The following is a 20464-nucleotide window of genomic DNA, read 5'->3' as shown; positions in this document are numbered from 1 at the left end:
CATATACAGAAAGGCTTACAAGTAAACAGAGCCATTTACAATCAATTGTCCTGATTAATGGGAGCCATCAAGATTCCAAATCACATTAATAGCCCACATTTTGCATAATTACAATAGGACCTTAGAGTTATATTTCATATTTCTAGTTTCAGCTACAAAAATGATACATTCATACAAATAGGATGAACACACTTAGCAAATTATAAGATTTGTAATGACACCTTACAAGACACCTTCTGTATGAAGCATATTCCAGTTCATTATATTCACACTCTTTAGCATATTTTCATAAAATCGTATGGAGTGCAACATCACAATGATCTCCTCTGGCAAGGAGTTCCACAGGTTAACTGTGTGTTGTGTGAAAAAATACTTCCTTTTGTTTGTTTTAAATCTTCTGCTTATTAATTTCATTTGGTGACCCTCTAGTTCTTGTGGTATGTGAAGGAGTAAATAACACTTCTTTATTCACTTTGTCCACACTAGTCATGATTTTATACTTTGTTTTTTCTGGTACCATGAAGTACCCTATAGCTCTTGTTTTTGAACACAGCATTCCAAACTAGTGAGGTGTGAAGGGATTCCTTAACTTATACCAGAGTAGAACACTCACGTGTCCTGATTTTGACAGCATTTATATTCTTTAGTGCCAAACATTCCATTTAACCTTGCAGCGTATTGTGGAACATATAGCTCTTGTCACCAGGGAGCAAGAGTGAACCTAGTACAATTTAGCATAACTTTGTGCTAATTTTTATCATGTGATATGCAATACGTATAAATATAATGTGCAGTACGTATAACACATCTATTGGCCAACAGCAGGCTAATCATCCAAGTATGTACCCAGAGTCCTGGGCCAGATTTGTACAGCCTGTGCTGCACCTGCTTCATGGCTTTTGGGCCTTATGCTCACCAGATAAAAGATTGTGTGAGTATATCTACCTGTGCTGCCGTTACACTCTGTGATTGCAGTGGAAATGTATTCTAAAATCCTCAGGGTTAAGGGGGATGTGAATCCTAAGAAGGTTTTACTGGCCAGGAATACATGCAGAGGTCCAACGCTATTGTGCCTCCTGCTCAGAATGCCAGTTGCATAGCCCCTGACCTCACTTGAGGGCCTCATTAGTACTTTTACGTATTAGTCCCTTTCAAGACGATAGCTGTGGACCCACTAGAAAGATTGACACAGGACCACCGAAATGTACTAGTCATCCTTGACTTTGCCATGCGGTACCCAGAAGCCATTCCTTTAAGAAACCCCAAATTCAAGGCAATAGCTAAAGAACTACTACAGGTTCTTGCCAGAGTGGGCATCCCTAAAGAGAACCTGACTGACCAAGGAACCCTCTTCACAGTGAAATTAATGAAGGGCTTATGTACCCTGATCCGCCCAAGGAACCTCAGTCTACCATCCACAAACAGATGGCCTGGTCGAGCGATATAAAAGTATGATCCGGAAGGTGGTAGCACAGGATAGAAAAGACTGGGAGACCCTTCTGCCATACCTAATCTTTGCAATATGGGAAGTTTCCCAGGCATCCACTGGTTTCTCTCCCTTTGAGCTACTATACGGACACCAACCACATGGAATATTAAATATTAGAAAGGAGGATTGTGAAGAACAACCCAATCCAGGAAAGAATGTCATTGAGTATGTGATACAGATGAGAGAGTGAATAGCTCAAGTGACCCCCATAGTACGAGAACATTTGGAAAAAGCACAAGAGGCCCAGTGGACATATTACAACCACCAGGCGAAAGTATAGATATCTCACCTAAAAGAATGGGTGATGGTGCTAGTGCTGACAGCAGAAAGCAAATGCCTTTCTGGCATAGGCTGTATGAAACAGTGCAAGCCATTGGGGAGGTGGACTATAAGGTCAGACAACCAGACCACGCCCTGCTCCATTAGATGCACGGAAACAAGGAGAAGAATGCGAAGATGGTTCCTATCCTTGCAACCCTTCCATTTCCATGTACAGCATAGGGCTGGAAGCCAGCATGGCAACGCTGATGGCCTGTCACAACAACACTGCTTCTAGTCCCAAGTAGCCCAACCCCATGGTGTTGAACAGAGGCGGGGGAGGAGGGGAATTTGTGATATAGCAGGGCCAAGGGCAGCAGGAGAGTGATAGATGGGAGATATGTAAGCCCCAAGATGATGAGAGCTTTATTCCCTGTAGAGGGAAGAAAGACTGCTACAGATTAATTAGAGCACCTGAAACCAATTAAATCAATTAGAGCACCTGACGCCAGTCACCTGATAAAAACACCCTGCTTCAATCAGACAGTTGGAGGAGTTGAAGCTGAGTGGTTTGGTGTTGTAGCAGAGAATAGTTTGGAGGAGAGCAGTTTGAAGGAGTTGAAGCAGAGTGGTTTGATGTTGCACCGAAGAGCAGTTGGGAGAAGTGCTGTGGTGGTCCAGAAGACCAAGACCCTAGGTAACCCTGGAAACCTGGCTTGGGAAGAGCAGAAGGACTCTACAGACACAAGGGGTTGGGAGAAACTTGGCCCAAGTGGAAAGAGTGCAGGAAGCCCCACAAGCTGAAGGGCCAGAGAAGGAAGTAGCCCAAGGGAAGAAACCGCTACTTCAAGTGGTTCGTCACTATCCCTAGGGCCCCTGGGCTGGGACCCAGAGTAGAGGGCAGGCCCGGGTCTCTCCCTCTCCACTCCCATTTTCTGGGACACTAGTAATATTTACCACAAATGATAAATAATAATTAATAATAAATAGTGTATAATGAGCATGTCATAAAATACAAATATTATTATATTACATTTCCAAGATCACTGCATTTATAATTTATACTCAGGTGTCATAGGTCTCTCCTCGCTTCTGAACTTTAGGGTACTGATGTGGGGACCTGCATGGACACTTCTAAGCTTAGTTACCAGCTTAGATCTGGTATCATTGCCACCATCCAGAATTCTTAGTGTCTGGATCACTTCCTTTCCTCCAAAAACCTTCCCCTCTCTGGGTAGCCTTGAGAGATTCCTTCACCAATTCCCTAGTGAGTCCAGGTCCAATCCCTTGGATCTTAACACAAGGAAAAATCAATCAGGTTCTTAAAAAGAAGGCTTTTAATTAAAGAAAAGAAAGGTAAAAGAAAGAAAAAAAACCTCTGGGAGACAGCATATCTGCTAATTTCACAGACAATAACTTGAAAACACAGGATGTTCCCCTGGGCAAAAATCTTAATACACACAAGAATACCCAAATTTGATAATTCCCTTAATTTGCATCAAGACAAGTACAAAAGAAAATAAACATAAACCTATTTATTCCTTTCTAAAACTTACTAGTCTGAAAAGAGGCTGGTTCCTTGATCTTTTTCACTCCAGCTGAAACTGAAAACTGACTAAACAAATGAAACTTCCCTCCTTCCTTTTTAAACCTCTTGTTCTCCCATTGGTTCCTCTGGTCACGTGTCAGCTTGGCTAGGTGAACTTCTTAACCCTTTACAGGTAAAAGAGGCATTAACCCTTAGCTATCTGTTTATGACATCAGGTAAAGGAGAAAATTCCTTGAAATATTCATTTTTAGGAGGGGATTCACAAAACTTGACTTTTTAGTGAAAGGGGCTCAAAGGTTGTTAAAGTTTTGGACCACTGTGATAGAGGGAAAGATCTGCTATCTGTGGAGGAAGCAATTAACTATGAAGAATATAACATCAATTCTGTGAGGAGTCAGAGTAAAAGGACACAATACCAAGTGATGGCCAAGTGTGTATCCCAGCCCAAGAAAGCATAAAAGAGAAAAGAAAACAAATCTTCAAAGAAAGGCTGGAAAGATTTACCCAGAAATCAACACACAATCAGAAAATATGTATGATCACACCACTAAACTTATCTTCATGGTCTGGTGAGTTATTGCTTCAAAGTTACCTAAACTGTCATCTCATCTACCTAATGAAAACAAAGACTTCCTTTGAGTTAGAAGTTCTTCTCACTCCTTAATTTTCCCTTTTAGTTTAGAAGTTGACTCCATTTCCACATCCACTGATTCTGTCTAGAGAGTATAGATATAATTAGCTTTTCCCTTTGGCTTATTTCAAGCACCCATCAGCCAAAGTGCCAAGGGAGATGCCTCCTTCTCACATGCAGGATAAATAATGAATCAGAAGAGACACAGGCTCTTTAGTACTACATACAAGGCACAGGAAACCAAGCAGGCCATCCAGACTATTGCTGAGAGAATGAAGACAAGTGAAGAAGATGGTGACTGTCTGCTGAGAATGCAATCTGCACCTGGCTATCCAAAATGCTGATTGAAGAGGTTATATCAGAGGTTGAAGATCAGTCTTAAAGGTAAAGCAATCTTCCCCCTTTTCCTATTTGAAATGATAGAAACAGGTCAGGGAATAAAAACACAACCATTCATATATTCCAAGACCAGAAGAGACCATGGTGAACATCTAGTCTGACCTCCTGCAAAACATAGGCCTTTGGAGCTTATCCGAATTAATTCCGGTGGCAGCCACCAATAAAAGAAAAAGCTCCTGTGTGCTATACAGTGTCAACCTGAAATATTTTCTCATCTGAAACTGAAATGTAGCTGCATTTCCAAAATAAGCAGATATTTATATGCCCAGCAATACCAGATTTGCATTCACAGCGATACAGTCATGATTTATGGCTGTGATGGCTTGGGGAATTTATCTGTGCAATTTATAAATTCTGGTTGATGCTATGAAGTTGTTATAAAATGGATGTATCCGGGAATGCCTTTATGTGAATGTGGAATCTACCACTTTCTAACACTGGCACAAGGATGTACCTACCAGGCAATGGAGAGCCGTTAATCTACATGGCTGAACTCTGACTCAACAATTGGTATGCTGAGGAAGTGGGCTGGTGCTTGGAGAAGCTACTTCCTCCAGATTATTGCAAGGGGGCTGGTGATGGAGGATTTGGAAAAACACCAGAAGCAGAACAAAGGAACCTGGTTTTGGTAGGGGGACATATACATTCAAGACACTTGCTAAGACAGGAAGATGAAGCTTTGGGTAGGAGAGGAGAAGACAAAAAGAAACTTTTGTAGTGGGAGTCCTGTTTATCTGTAGACTAGCCAAATCAGAGAAGGTTGGCCGTAATAGAGAAGTCATGAGACACCAGTAAAGGATCCTGTACACCCAAGGAGTTTCTCCCCAGCCCAGAGAACTCTCCAGGGTCGGGGGAAAGCTGAGGCAGGGAAATGTGGATAGGTGTGTTTAATATTTTGTGTAGCCCTGTGTATCTCTCCTGCTGTTAAGTAAAGAGCACTGAGGTTTAGAATCCTGTGCAAAGTCTGTCTGTGAATCTACTGGCTCTCACTGTAAACCAGAGGGCTCACACCTTTAGTGGCATGGTGGGGATTGCAGAGAGCTGCTGGGGAGGCCTGAGGGAGATGATGCTAGTTTCAGGGCTTGGGCAATTGGATCTGGCAAAAGGGGTGCCAGACAAAAGGTCTGCACCTCGCATCCCAAAGCCAGGGACAGTGCCTAAACTTGGCCCATCACCAGCAAGCTAAGAGCATGTGTATCTCCTGACAGCATTCTGACATGTGCCCCATACGGGAAGCGTGACTAGATCCCTGACAATGGTGTTACACAGATGTTGGTGTTGTCCTTGTTACTTCTATTCAGGTAAATATCCCACACCAATCACAATCATTTCACAGCACCTACAGGAGTGAAAAATGCTAAAGAATAATAAGGGAATCCCCCAAAGTGTCAAATAATGAACATTGTCAGCAGTGGACTCTTCATTTTTCTGCTCCTATATTTAGTGCATGACAGAAAATGAGCAAATAATAAAAACTGTTATGACAACACTTCAGTCTCTCAGTACTACTAGTGAAAACTTTTTCACTGAGGTGCATCTTTTGAAGCAAAATGGCTTTTTCAATTAAATGGAATATTTTGTGAAAATGTCCATATTCTGCTAAATTTTCTGTTTTTATTTTCTTTTGAAGAATCAAAACCACAAACACTGAAAACAATGAGCAAAAACTAAAATGTTCTATTTTTTCTTCTTTTTATATTTTTTTTTCAGGAAAAAAAGAAAGAAACAAACAAAAAAAGCAATTTCCCAACCACCTCAAAGTTGTGTAGCCTGAGCCATTATTTGATCTTTACTGGTGGAGTTTGGATGGCAGAATATGCATGATTTGTTCCGAAATGAGAGATACCAGACAAATAAATTCCATGGTATGGGAGTTTGATCCAATTGTTGGAAAGGTAAATAGAGGAGAATGAGCAGTTTTGAACATTTCTGGAATTTAAAAGAAGAGGTGGTTTAGGTTTATTCTCTTCAAATTGTATTTTTGGATTTGTTTGTGTTCCCTAGATATGACAATGACAAACACAGAGTGGAGAAATCAAACGATCATCCCTGAATTCATCCTCCTGGGATTTGGGGATCTCCCGGCACTGCAGATCCTTCTCTTCCTGTTGTTGCTAGTGATCTACGTTGTGACCTTGGCCGGGAATGTCCTCATCATTGTGCTGGTTGTGGCCAATCAGCACCTTCACACCCCCATGTACTTCTTCCTGGGGAACTTGTCCTGCTTGGAGACCTGCTACATCTCCACCATCCTGCCCAGGATGCTGGCCAGTCTCCTGACTGGGGACAGAACCATTTCTCTTAGTGGCTGCTTGGTACAATTATATTTCTTTGGTTCTCTAGTAGGCACGGAATGTTACCTGCTAGCTGCAATGTCTTATGATCGGTATCTAGCAATATGTAAACCATTGCATTATTCAACCCATATGAATGACAGGTTCTGCTTCCAGCTAGCAGCTGGGTCTTGGCTAAGTGCATTTTTGATTGTTACCATAATAATATGTTTATTGTCACAGTTAACTTTCTGTGGCCCCAAAGAAATGGACCATTTCTTTTGTGATCTCACTCCAGTGATAAAACTGTCCTGTAGTATCACCCACCAGATGGAACTTGTGACCTTCTTGGGATCCTTCCTATTCACTTTACCACCATTTATATTAACCCTGACATCCTACGTTTGTATCATAACTGCCATCCTGAGAATCCCTTCTAGCACTGGGAGGCAAAAGGCATTTTCCACCTGCTCCTCTCACCTTATTGTGGTTACTACTTTCTATGGCACTCTAATCATTGTGTATATTTTACCAAAAACCAAGATGCTGCGAGAGCTTAACAAAGTGTTCTCTGTCTTCTACACCGTCCTGACTCCCTTGGCCAACCCCCTCATCTACAGCCTGAGAAACAAAGAGGTCATGGAGGCCCTGAGAAAAGCTGCCAGGAACTCTGTAGCTTTCATGAGTTCATTTATAGAGGGTGACATGAAATGGAGTGTATGATCTATCACATTTATTTGGGCATAAGCTTTTGTGGACTAAAACCCACTTGATTTGATGCATGGAGTGGAAAATACAGTAGGCAGATATAAATACACTGTACATAAAAAGATGAGGATTGCCTTACCAAGTGGGTGTCAATGCTAACAAGATAATTCAATTAAAATGGAAATGGCCTATTCTTAAGAGAGAGAGTTAAAAATCACTTTTGTAATGGTAATGAGGCCAATATAATCAGAGTGGCCGTTTAAACAGTTGACAAGAAGGTGTGAGTAACAGTAAGGGAAAATTAGTTTTTGTAGTGACTTATCTACTCTCAGTCTTTATTCAGGCCTAATTTGATGGTGTCCAGTTTTCAAATTAATTCCAGTTCAGGAGTTTCTCAATGGAGTCCGTTTCTGAAGTGTTTTTGTTGAAGAATTGCCATTTTTAGGTCTGTAACTGAGTGTCCAGGGAGGTTGAAGTGTTCTCCAACTGGTTTTTGAATGCCATAATTCTTGATATCTGATTTGTGTCCATTTATTCTTTTGTGTAGAGACTGTCTGGTTTTGCCAATGTACATGGCAGAGGGACACTGCTAGCACAGGATGGCATATATCACATTGGTAGATGTGCAAGTGAACAAGCCTGTCATACCTATAAAGGGAAGGGTAACAACCCTCCTGTGTACAATCCTATAAAATCCCTCCTGGCCAGAGGCACCAAAATCCTTTTACCTGTAAAGGGTGTGACAAAGTTCCTCCTCTACCTTGGTGGGTCCTGAGCTTCTTGGCAGATTTGCTCACCTCAGTGATCTTCCCCACAGTCTGGATCAACTTCTCCTGTGTCTGATCAGGAGTTGGGAGGTTTGGGCAGAACCTGGGCCCGCCCTCTACTCCAGGTTCCGTCCCAGGGCCCTGTGGATTGCAGCTGTCTATAGTGTCTCTTGTAACAGCTGCATAACAGCTACAACTCCCTGGGCTACTTCCCCATGGCCTCCTTCAAACACCTCTTTATCCTCACCACAGGACCTTCCTCCTGGTGTCTGATAACACTTGTACTCCATAGTCCTCCAGCAGCACAGCCTCTCACTCTCAGCTCCTTGTGCCTCTTGGTCCCAGCTCCTCACACAAACTTCCTCTCCTCTAGCTCCTCCCTCCCTGACTGGAGTGAGCTTTTTTTTAAACCCAGGTGCCCTGATTAGCATGCCTTGCTTGGCTGCAGGTGTTCTAATCAGCCTGTCTGCCTTAATTGGTTCTAGCAGGTTCCTGATTACTCCAGTGCAGCCCCTGCTCTGGTCACTCAGGGAACAGAAAACTACTCATCCAGTGACCAGTATATTTGCCCTCTACCAGACTCCTGTACCCCACTGGACTGGGTCTGTCACAAGGGTTAAGAAGCTCAGATAACCTGGATGACACCTGATCCAAAGGACCAATAAGGGGATAAGATACTTCCAAATCTTGGGGGATGGTGGTGAAAGGCTTTTGTTGGTGCTCTTTGTTTTGGTGGTGTTCGCTCTTGGGACTAAGAGGGACCAGACATCAATCCATGTTCTCCAAATCCTTCTGAACCAGTCTCTCATATTTCAAACTTGTAAGTAACAGCCAGGCAAGGAGTATTAGTTTATCTTTGTTTTCTCAACTTGTGAATTTTACATTTGCTAGAGAGAGGTTTATCCTTGTTTTGTTGTAACTTTGAAACTAAGGCTAGAGGGGGTTCCTCTGGGCTCCTTGAATCTGATTACCCTGTAAAGTTATTTTCCATCCTGATTTTACAGAGATATTTTTTACATTTTCTTTTTAACAAAATCATTCTTCTAAGAACCTGACTGATTTTTCCATTATCCAAAGACTCAGAGGTTTGAGGTTTTGGTCATTTTGTAACCAGTTGATTAGAATATTATTCTCAAGGCTTCACAGGAAAGGGGATATAAGGGGTTGGGGGGATATTTTTGGGGAAGAGGAACCCCAAGTGGTCCTTTCCTTCTTTCTTGTTAAATCACTTGGTGGTGGCAGCGTACCAGGTTTTAACCTAAGTTGGTAGAAATAAACTTAGGTGGCTTTCACGAGGGTCCCCACATCTGTACTTTAGAGTTCAGAATCGGAAGGAATCCTGACAGAGCCCCTGATGGTGTGACTGATGTGGTTAGGTCCTATGATGGTGTGCCTTGAATAGATAGGCAGACAGAGTTGGCAACGGGGTTTGCTGCAAGGATAGGTTCTGGGTTAGTTAGAACACCACTAGTTGTCACCTTCATCCCAAACTAAAGCCTCTCCAGCACACCATCAAGAATCTACAATCTATCCTGATGGATGACCCCTCAGTTTCACAGACTTTGGGACCGGGGTGGCTCTACGCACCAGCAAAGCAAGCACGTGTTTGGGAAAACCCATTTTCAGGGCTGGCAGTGGCAAATTTCAGCCTAGGAGCTGAGAAACCAACAGGGGGGCCTGGGAGCTGTAGTTCCTTGGTTAGCTCCCTGCCTAGAGACCCAGCCCTGGAGCAGGGAAAGAACCACATTTCCCAGCATTCCCTTGGCTGCTATAAACAGGAGAGGGAGGGAGAGGGAGTATGGTAGCTGAAACCTCATGCTGCAGCTTCCTGTGAATGGAAAGGTCAGTGCTAGAGCGGGGTAGCACTGTGAATGGGGAACAAGTGTGGCCAAGGAGTAGAAGGCTGTGCCCCACATATCCCCTTCAGAAGACATCCTCAGATTGGATTAGGGATACCGGTGTGACCTCACCTTGCAGCCCCCAAAGAAGGAAATGGGTGGACTAAATGGACAGTGCCCCTCTCTATCTGAAGCCTAGCAAGGGAGATATGTGGGTCCTACTAGAATTTAAAATGAAAAGTAAGGGAGGGGAGGCTTTACTAGAGGACGTCGGCAACTTTAAATACAGTACCAGGCACGTAGGAGGATGTCCACTTCTGAGCCATGGAAGCAGAAATTGACTTTTCCTTTCAATATTTAGCTAATATTCAGAAAGAGAATCTAGCACCTGCCTTCCAGATATAAACACCCTCAAAGTTCAGGAGTGCTCAAGCTCAATTTGGACAGCTGTTACTTCATTTCTCCCAAATCAAATATACTGATCCACTGTAATTTTCTGTAGGAAAAGTAGGATAAAATTGAGCAAGAAATGCTTCCCAGTGGTTTTTAGGACTGGAATTGCTATTTTCAACAACCGTTGCTTTTTTTTTTTTAGTTGTATTTGTTTAAAAGAAAGACCGTGATATTGCACTGGCAAATTCACCATAGAAACAAAGAGTGGAACAAAAGAATAATAAAGGCAAGTCAACTTTTCTTCATTTATGGAGGACAGTCTTATAATATGCATCCAGATATCCTCCAAACACACAACCTGAAAATTGTTCCACTTTGCAGTCAATTCTGTAACCATATGGCAGTGGTTCCAAACCTTTCCGTCTGGCAGGCGCCAGACAAAGGACTGTGGCAGCCGTGGAGCATCTGCTGAAATGCCGCCGAATTTCTGCAGCATTTCGGCTGCAACGCCTCTCGATGACATTGCTTGTCAGCAGCAAATGGTATCATCGAGAGGCGTTGCCGCTGAATTTCTGCGGCATTTCAACGATGACGCCTCTCGATGATGTCACTTGTCGGTAGCAAGTAGCGTCATCGAGGGGCACAGCCGCCAAATTTTGGCAGTATTTCAGTGGCTGGTTGACCACCGGCCAGGACAGAGGCTTATTTAGATACCCCGTGGGCACCATGGCTCCCGCAGGTACCACGTTGGAGACCCCTGTGTCATAACATTTTTCCCAGATCTGGACCTTAGCATCCAAAATATGGGTGTTAGCATGAAAACCTCCAAGCTTAGTTACCAGCTTGGACCTGGTAAAGCTACCACCAGCCAGGGATTTATACAGTGCCTGGCTCACTGTGGTCTCCCCAAAACCTTCCCTGGGGGACCCCCAGACTCAGATGTCTTGAGTCTCACAACAAAGGGGAATAAACCATTTCCCTTCCCCCTCCTCCCTTCCAGGTGTTCCCTTCCTGAGTTCTTGGAGAGATATACAGAAGCAAGCTCCGTGAATCTAAACAGAGGGACTCCACTCTCCCTGTTTCTAGTCCTGGTAACATAAGTACTTCTCCCCTCACCCAGAGGGTATGCAAAATCAGGCTTAGGACATCTAACACAAAGAGATTTTCCCCCTGACTTCTTTCTCCCACCAATTCCCTGGTGAGCTGCAGACTCAATTCCCTGGAGTCCCCACTAAAGAAAAACTCCAACAGGTCTTAAAAAGAAAGCTTTATATAAAAATAAAGAAAATTACATAAAAATAGTCTCTGTATCATGGTGACAATGTACAGGGCCAATTGCTTAAAAGAAAAATGAATAAACAGCCTTATTCAAAAAGAATACAATTCAAAACACTCCAGCAACTACACACATGTAAATACAAAAAAAATCAAACAATATAAACCTACTGTCTTATTATCTTTGTACTTACAACTTGGAAACAGAAGATTTGAAAGCCAGGAGACAGAAAGATCACTCTCAGAGCCGAGAGGGTCAGACCCAAGACAAAGAACAAAGAACTCACACACAAACTTCCCTCCACCCAGATTTGAAAAAGTCTTGTTTCCTGATTGGTCCTCTGGTCAGGTGTTTCAGGTTACTGGTGTTACCCCTTTACAGGTAAAAGAATATTAACCTTTAGCTATCTGTTTATGACACGCCCCTCAAATTGCAGACAGTGGGGAACCTCACAGGCGGCGATTTCCTCCTAGAACTTTAAAATAAACAGATTAATAAAACACATGCATCTTTACATCTACCACTAAGTATATAAGTAACAGACATTTACATTTTAAGAACACTTTTTAACTACAGGATTCTGGGAAACTCTCACGGGAGAGTGCATCAGTTACTTTGTTAGAAGCTCCTGAGATGTGCTGAATTTCAAAATCAAAATCTTGGAGAGCTAAACTCCAACGAAGAAGTTTCTTGTTGTTCCCCTTGGCAGTATGAAGCCACTTTAGCGCAGCATGGTCAGTTTGTAGCTGGAACCGCCGTCCCCAAAAGTATGGGCGTAGCTTTTCCAGGGCGTACACAATGGCATAGCATTCCTTTTCACTGACTGACCAATGACTTTCCCTCTCAGACAGTTTCTTGCTGAGAAATACGACAGGATGGAAGTTGTGATCCATTACTTCCTGCATGAGAACTGCTCCTATACCACGCTCAGATGCATCTGTGGTTACTAGGAATGGCTTGTTAAAGTCCGGGGCCCTGAGCACAGGGTCAGACATGAGCGTCACCTTAAGTTGGGTAAAGGCCTTTTGACACTCATCAGTCCACTTAACTGCATTTGGCTGGGTCTTTTTGGTCAGGTCGGTCAATGGGGCAGCGATTTGACTGTAGTGTGGTACAAATCGCCTGTAGTACCCGGCCAAGCGTAAGAAGGATTGGACCTGTTTCTTTGACTTTGGGACAGGCCACCTTTGGATAGCATCCACCTTGGCCTGTAGGGGGTTTATGGTTCCTTGACCCACCTGGTGTCCCAGGTAAGTCACTCTATTTCGGCATTTTGATACTTTTTGGCCTTAACAGTTAGTCTGGCCTGCCTGATGCACTCAAAGACCTTTTCCAGGTGTAGTAGGCGTTCGGGCCAGGAGTCTGAAAAAATGGCCACATCATCGAGGTAGGCAACTGCATATTCTGCCAGTCCTGCTAGTAGACCATCTACCAGCCTCTGGAAGGTGGTGGGTGCATTTTTCAGCCCAAAAGGAAGGACATTAAATTCATACACCCCCTCATGGGTGACGAATGCTTACCTTTCCTTGGCAGGTTCATCTAGCGGTACTTGCCAGTACCTCTTGGTTAAGTCTATTGTAGAGATGAACTGGGCACATCCCAACTTCTCCAATAGCTCATCAGTGCGTGGCATTGGATAGTTGTCCGGACAAGTTACCGCATTTAGCTTACGGTAGTCCACGCAAAAGTGTATTTCCCCATCTGGTTTGGGTACCAGAACCACTGGAGATGCCCATGCACTAGTAGATGAGTGGATTATACCCATTTGTAGCATGTTCTGGATCTCCTGTTCTATAGCAGCTTGGGCATGAGGAGACACCCGGTAGGGTGGGGTTCTAATGCGGTGAGCATTACCTGTGTCAATGGAGTGGTATGTCCATTCAGTCCGTTCTGGGGTGGCTGAGAACAATGGAGCAAAGCTAGTGCACAGCTCCTTGATTTGTTGCCGCTGCAGATGTTCCAGGGTGGTTGAGAGGTTCACCTCTTCCACGCCACCGTCTTTTTTCCCATCGTTGTAGACAACTTCAGGCCACTCAGCATCATCTCCCTGGACTGTAAACTGACAAACCTGTAAGTCTCTGGAATAGAAAGGCTTGAGAGAATTAACATGGTACACTCTGGGCCTTAGTGAGGAATTGGGAAATGCTATGACGTAGTTAATAGCTCCCAGGCGCTCTTGGACCATGAATGGCCCTTCCCATGATGCTTCCATCTTATGGGCCTGGTGCGCCTTCAAGACCATAACCAGGTCTCCTACCTTGAAGGAACGTTCTCTGGTATGTTTGTCATACCAAGCCTTTTGCTCTTTCTGAGCATCCTTTAGGATTTCTTTAGCAAAGGCTAAAGAGTGTCGGAGGGTACTTTTTAGGTTGCTTACAAAGTCCAGAATGTTAGTCCCTGGAGAAGGCGTAAACCTCTCCCATTGCTGCTTCACCAACTGTAATGGCCCCTTAACCTCATGGCCATACACAAGTTCAAATGGTGAAAACCCTAAACTGGGATGTGGTACATCCCTGTAAGCAAAGAGCAACTGCTGCAACACTAGGTCCCAATTATTGGAGTGTTCATTGAGAAATTTACTTATCATGGCCTCCAAAGTTCCATTAAACTTTTCTACCTTGCCATTGGTTTGATGGTGGTACGGGGTGGCAACCAAGTGGTTCACCCCATGAGTTTCCCACAGTTTTTGCATGGTCCCAGCCAGGAAATTAGATCCTGAATCTGTAAGGATGTCAGAGGGCCAACTTACCCTGGCAAAAATGTCTGTTAGGGCCTGACACACAGCATTAGCCCTGGTGTTGCCTAGAGCTACTGCTTCCGGCCATCAGGTAGCAAAATCCACGAAAGTCAGTACGTACTGCTTTCCTCTGGGTGTCTTTTTTGGGAAAGGACCCAGAATATCCACAGCTACTCACTGAAATGGGACCTCAATTATGGGGAGTGGCTGGAGAGGGGCCTTGACCTGGCCTTGGGGTTTTCCCACTCTTTGGCATACCTGACTAGACTGGACATACTTGGCAACATCCTTGCCCATCCCCTCCCAGGGGAGGGCTTCCCCAACCGGTCCTTGGTTCTGTTCATCCCAGCATGGCCACTGGGATGATCATGGGCTAAGCTTAAGAGCTTCCCCCGGTACTTAGTTGGAACCACCAACTGTTTTTGTGGCTGCCATTCTTCCCGGTGTCCACCTGAAAGAATCTTCTTGTATAAAAGTCCTTGGTCTATAACAAACCGGGATCGATTAGAAGAGCTGAGAGGCGGTGGGGTGCTCCGTGCCGCCGCCCAAGCTTTCTGAAGGCTGTCATCTGCTTCCTGCTCAGTCTGGAACTGTTTCCTTGAGGCTGGGGTCACTAGTTCTTCCTCAGACTGTGGACTTGGGCTTGGTCCCTCTGGAAGCGATGTAGGTGATGGGGTTGTTTCCGTTGCTGGTGAACCGCTCTCCACTAGTGCACCTGAGGGTATTTCAGGCTCTGGCTGAGCCTTTTGGGTATGGCTGTCTGTTGTATCTGCCAGTTCTGGATCACTGGCGCCCTCTGGCGTTGAGTTTGAAGATGTGGTTGCAATTGCTGGTGCTGGTTGCTGTTCCTGTTCCGGGCCTGGGACTGGAGGTGCTGTGGCTGTTTCAGTGATTGGCATGGAATCCGGGTCCACTACCTCTGTCTGGGTCTCTGGTAACACAGATGGGGCATCTGTGGATGGTTCAGGAACAGGAATGGGTCTGGAAACTTGCCTGGTTTGGCTGCATGTAACCATTCCCACTCTCTTTGCCCACTTCAACTGGTTGGCCAAGTCTTCCCCCAGTAGCATGGGGATAGAATAATTGTCATAGACTGCAAAAGTCCACATTCCTGACCAGCCTTTGTACTGGACAGGCAGTTTAGCTGTAGGCAAGTCTACAGCTTGTGACATGAAGGGGTAAATTGTCACTTGGGCCTTTGGGTTGATGAATTTGGGGTCAACGAAGGATTGGTGGATAGTTGACACTTGTGCCCCCGTGTCTCTCCTCACAGTAACCTTCTTTCTGCTCACTCTCAAAGTTTCCCTTTGCTCCAAGGGTATTTGAGAGGCATCTGGGCCTGGGGATCTTTGATGTGATGGTGGTGTAATGAACTGCACTCAGTTGGCATTCTTTGGGCAGTTGGCCTTGATATGTCCCAGTTCATTACACTTAAAGCATCTTCCAGCTGACTGGTCACTGGGTTGAGGTGAGTTACTGGAGACTGGTGAGGTGGAATAATAGGGTATCTGTGGCTTTCCTTGGGTTGTAGGTGGGGTCTTTGGTTGCCCTCGGTTGCAGGGTTTATTGTTGGTGTGCCCTCTGGGGTATTCGCTCCCCTTGACAGTAGCTTTCTTGCTTTCTGCCACTTCCATCCATCTGGCTCCAATCTCCCCCGCCTCGGTGAGATTTTTGGGTTTTCCATCTTGTATGTACCGTGTTATGGCCTCAGGAACACCATCCAAGAACTGCTCCATTTGCATGAGGAGGTGCAGTTCTTCCAAGGATTTAACATTGTTTCCTGATATCCAGGCCTCACAATTTTTCCCAACGTAGTAGGCGTGTTTGGGAAATGACACATCTGGCTTCCACTTTTGGGTTCTGAAATGCCGACGGGCATGATCTGGGGTTATCCCCATTTTGTATCTGGCCTTGGTTTGAAAAAGTTTATAGTCGTTCATTTTCTCCTTAGGCATTTCAGCCGTCACCTCTGCTAAAGGTCCACTGAGCTGTGGCCTCAGTTCTACCATGTACTGGTCTTCAGGGATGCTGTACCCAAGACAGGCCCTTTCAAAAATTTTTAAGAAGGCCTCAGTGTCATCACCTGCCTTGTAGGTGGGAAATTTCTTGGGATGTGGAACCATAATTGGCGAAGGTTTGTTAGGATTGGCTGGCGCATGCTGCCCAGCCTGCGCTAAATCCAGTTCATGTTTTCTCTGTTTTTCCTTCTCTTCACTTTTTTTTTGTTGTTTTTCCATGTCTCCACGTAGGCTGCCTCTTCTTCTTGTAGTTTTCTGTGGTGAGCTGCATTTTTGGCATCTTCTTGTTTTTGTAGCCTTTCCATCTCTTGTTTGTGAGTTGCCTCATCTCTGGCCATTTGTGTTCTTAGTAATTCTATTTGTTTTTCCACTGCTTCCAGCTGTACTGCTTCTGGTTTTCGTGGCATTCTGGTTCCTGTTTTCTTGGGTTGTGGTGCCCTCCGGTGTTTATTGTCTGAACTGCAGGTTCTGTTTTGCCTTCTGGGGTCTGCCTAGCAACAGTGCCTTTTTCCCTTTCTTCCTCTAGCTAATCTTTTAAATGTAAAGTAAACCAGAAAAACCACTTTATTTGTATGTGTATTGTGCTGGTACTTGACTCTCAATGGGAGTGCTATTGTCTCACAAAAGACCCTTAATAGTTCCTTAATGGTTCCTTGCTTAATATGCAAGCCAAAAACTGCAAGAGAGAGCAGAAAAAAAATTCTGTCGGTTTCCTTTTAAAACCAAACTGTTTCTCTCTGCTTAAAAGCCCTAGCAGAGAAAAAGAAAATAATATTTCTACTGGCTTCTGGATTCTTCTATCTATCCACACTGCTGTGCCACCATGTCATAACATTTTTCCCAGATCTGGACCTTAACCTCCAAAATATGTGTGTTAGCATGAAAACCTCCAAGCTTAGTTACCAGCTTGAACCTGGTAAAGCTGCCACCAGCCAGTGATTTATACAGTACCTGGCTCACTGTGGTCTCCCCAAAAACCTTCCCTGGGGGACCCCCAGACTCAGATGTCTTGAGTCTCACAACAAAGGGGAATAAACCATTTCCCCTCCCCCTCCTCCTCTCCAGGTGTTCCCTCCCTGGGTTCCTGGAGAGATATACAGAAGCAAGCTCCGTGAATCTAAACAGAGGGACTCCACCCTCCCTGTTTCCCGTCCTGGAAACACAAGTACTTCCCCCCTCACCCAGAGGGTATGCAAAGTCAGGCTTAGTAAATCTAACACAAAGAGATTTTCCCCCTGACTTCTTTCTCCTACCAATTCCCTGGTGAGCTGCAGACTCAATTCCCTGGAGTCCCCACTAAAGAAAACTCCAACAGGTCTTAAAAATAAAGCTTTATATAAAAATAAAGAAAATGACATAAAAATAGTCTCTGTATCACGGTGAAAATGTATAGGGTCAATTGCTTAAAAGAAAAATGAATAAACAGCCTTATTCAAAAAGAATACAATTCAAAACACTCCAGCAACTACACACATGTAAATACAAAAAAAAAACAATATAAACCTACTGTCTTATTATCTTTGTACTTACAACTTGGAAATAGAAGATTTGAAAGCCAGGAGACAGAAAGATCACTCTCAGAGCTGAGAGGGTCAGACCCAAGACAAAGAACAAAGAACTCACACACAAACTTCCCTCCACCCAGATTTGAAAAAGTCTTGTTTCCTGATTGGTCCTCTGGTCAGGTGTTTCAGGTTACTGGTGTTACCCCTTTACAAGTAAAAGAATATTAACCCTTAGCTATCTGTTTATGACACACTGCCATAAGGGAACCAATCCTGTCTGTCTTCTGTGCACATCCAAAATTCCTGCTGAATGACCCTCCTGGGAGCAAGTTACCAGTGACCCAGGGCTGGAGCAGCAGGGGGTGAGGGTGGAGCGGGCAGAGCCCAGGAGGGGGCAGCAGGGTGTGGGTCGATGTGGGGGCACTGGTGAGGGGAAAAGGGTGAGCCCAGAGCTGGGACAGCACAGGATGTGTTGTGGGAGAGGCCAGGGCTGGGGTGGCAGGGAGTGCGGGTGTCGGGGGAGAGGCCAGGGCTAGGGCTTCAGGGGGATATGGGTAGGGGGAGAGTCCAGGGCTGGGGCAGCAGGTGGCTGCGGGGGGAGCCCAGGGCCAGGATGAGGGCAGCCAAATTTTTTTTTGCTTAGGGATGCAAAACACCTAGAGTCATCCCTGAGAGGGTGCTAAAGGAGTTGGTGGATGTGATTGCAGAGCCATTGGCCATTATCTTTGAAAACTCATGGCGAACGAGGGAGGTCCCAGATGACTGGAAAAAGGCTAATGTAGTGCCCGTCTTTAAAAAAGGAAAGAAGGAGGATTCAAGGAACTACAGACCAGTCAGCCTCACCTCAGTCCCTGGAAAAATCATGGAGCAGGTCTTCAAGTTATTAATTCTGAAGCACTTCAAGAAAATGAAAGTGACCAGAAACAGTCAGCAAGGATTCACCAAGGTCAAGTCATGCCTGACTAATCTAATTGTCTTCTATGTGGAGATAACTGAGTCTGTGGATGAGGGGAAAGCAGTGGATGTGACTTTGACTTTAGCAAAGCTTTTGATACCGTCTCCCACAGTATTCTTACCAGCAAATTAAAGAGGTATGGGCTGGATGAATGGACTACAAAGTGGATAGAAAGCTGGCTAGATCGTCAGGCTCAAGGGGTAGTGATCAATTGCTGCATGTCTAGCTGGCAGTTGGTTTCAAGTGGGGTGCCCCAAGAGTCGGTCCTGGGGCCGGTTTTGTTCAATATCTTCATTAGTGATCTAGAGGATGGCGTGGATTGCATCTTCACCAAGTTTGCAGATGACAATAATATGGTAGGAGTGGTAGATACTCTGGAGGGTAGGGATAAGATACAGAGGGACCTAGACAAATTAGAGGATTGAGCCAAAAGAAACCAAATGAGGTTCAACAAGGACAAGTGCAGAGTCCTCCATTCACTCTTACAGACTAGGGACCAAATGGCTAGAAAGCAGTTCTCAGACAAGAACCTAGGGGTTACAGTGGATGAGAAGCTGGATATGAGTCAACAGTGTGCCCTTGTTACCAAGAAGGCTAAAGACATTTTGGGCTGTATTAGTAGGCACGTTGCCAGCAGATCAAGGCACGTGATCATTTCCCTCTATTTGACATTGGTAAGTCCTTATCTGGAGTACTGTGTCCAGTTTTGTGTCCCACACTACAAGAAGGATGTGGATAAATTGGAAAGAGTCCAGCGGAGGGCAACAAAAATGATTAGGGGGCTGGGGCACATGACTTCTAAGGACAGGCTGAGGGAACTGGGATTGTTTAATCTGCAGAAGAGAAGAATGAGGGAGGATTTGATAGCTGCTTTCAACTACCTGAAAGGGGGTTCCAAAGAGGATGGATCTAGACTGTTTTCAGTGGTACCTGATTACAGAAAAAGGAGTGATGGTCTCAAGTTGCAGTGGGCGAGATTTATTTTGGATATTAGGGAAAACTTTTTCACTCGGAGAGTGGTGAAGCACTGGAATAGGTTACCTAAGGAGGTGGTGGAATCTCTTTTCTAGAGGTTTTTAAGGTCAGGCTTGACAAAGCCCTGGCTGGAATGATTTAGTTGAGAACTGGTCCTGCTTTGAGCATGGGGTTGGACTAGATGACCTCCTGAGGTCCCTTCCAACCCTGATATTCCATAATTCTATGATTCAGTGCATTTCTACCTATTAGCATAATAATACTTCTAATGTCACCTTTAACTTTCTATGGCCTCAATGAAATTGTCGATTTCTTTTGTGACTTCACACCAATGATAAAATTGTCCTGCAGCGACACCCATCAGATACAGCTTCTGGCTTTCATACTGTCTGCCACATGAAACCCTTTCCACCATTTCTATTAATTGTGACATTCTATGTTCATATCATCACTACTATCCTGAGGATCCCTTCCATCACCATGAGGCAGAAGGCTTTTTCCACCTGCTGCTCTCACCTCATTGTGGTGAGAAGTTTCTGTGGGACCCTAATGATTATGTATATCTTGCCAAACCATAACCTGATGGGAGACCTACACAAAGTGTTCTCTGTCTTCTACACCGTCTTTACTTCATGGTCAATCCTCTCACATACAGCCTAAGAAACAAAGAGGTCAAGTAGTCCCTGAGAAGAG

At 44.6% G+C, this 20464-nt stretch overlaps 1 protein-coding gene across 1 annotated transcript; it reads left to right on the top strand.

Moving 5' to 3' along the window:
* The first annotated feature begins 6338 nt into the window (after nt 1–6338).
* LOC115638005 (olfactory receptor 6B1-like) lies at nt 6339–7322 on the top strand. Its single transcript, XM_030539606.1, has one exon. The coding sequence runs from the start codon at nt 6339–6341 to the stop codon at nt 7320–7322; it is 984 nt and encodes a 327-aa protein (XP_030395466.1).
* Nucleotides 7323–20464: the final 13142 nt, after the last annotated feature.

The sequence above is a fragment of the Gopherus evgoodei genome, chromosome 21 (genome assembly GCF_007399415.2).
Source record: "Gopherus evgoodei ecotype Sinaloan lineage chromosome 21, rGopEvg1_v1.p, whole genome shotgun sequence".
Classification (NCBI taxonomy): domain Eukaryota; kingdom Metazoa; phylum Chordata; order Testudines; family Testudinidae; genus Gopherus; species Gopherus evgoodei.
The sequence above is the reverse complement of the archived record's forward strand: the minus strand, read 5'-3'. Positions and strand labels throughout refer to the sequence as shown.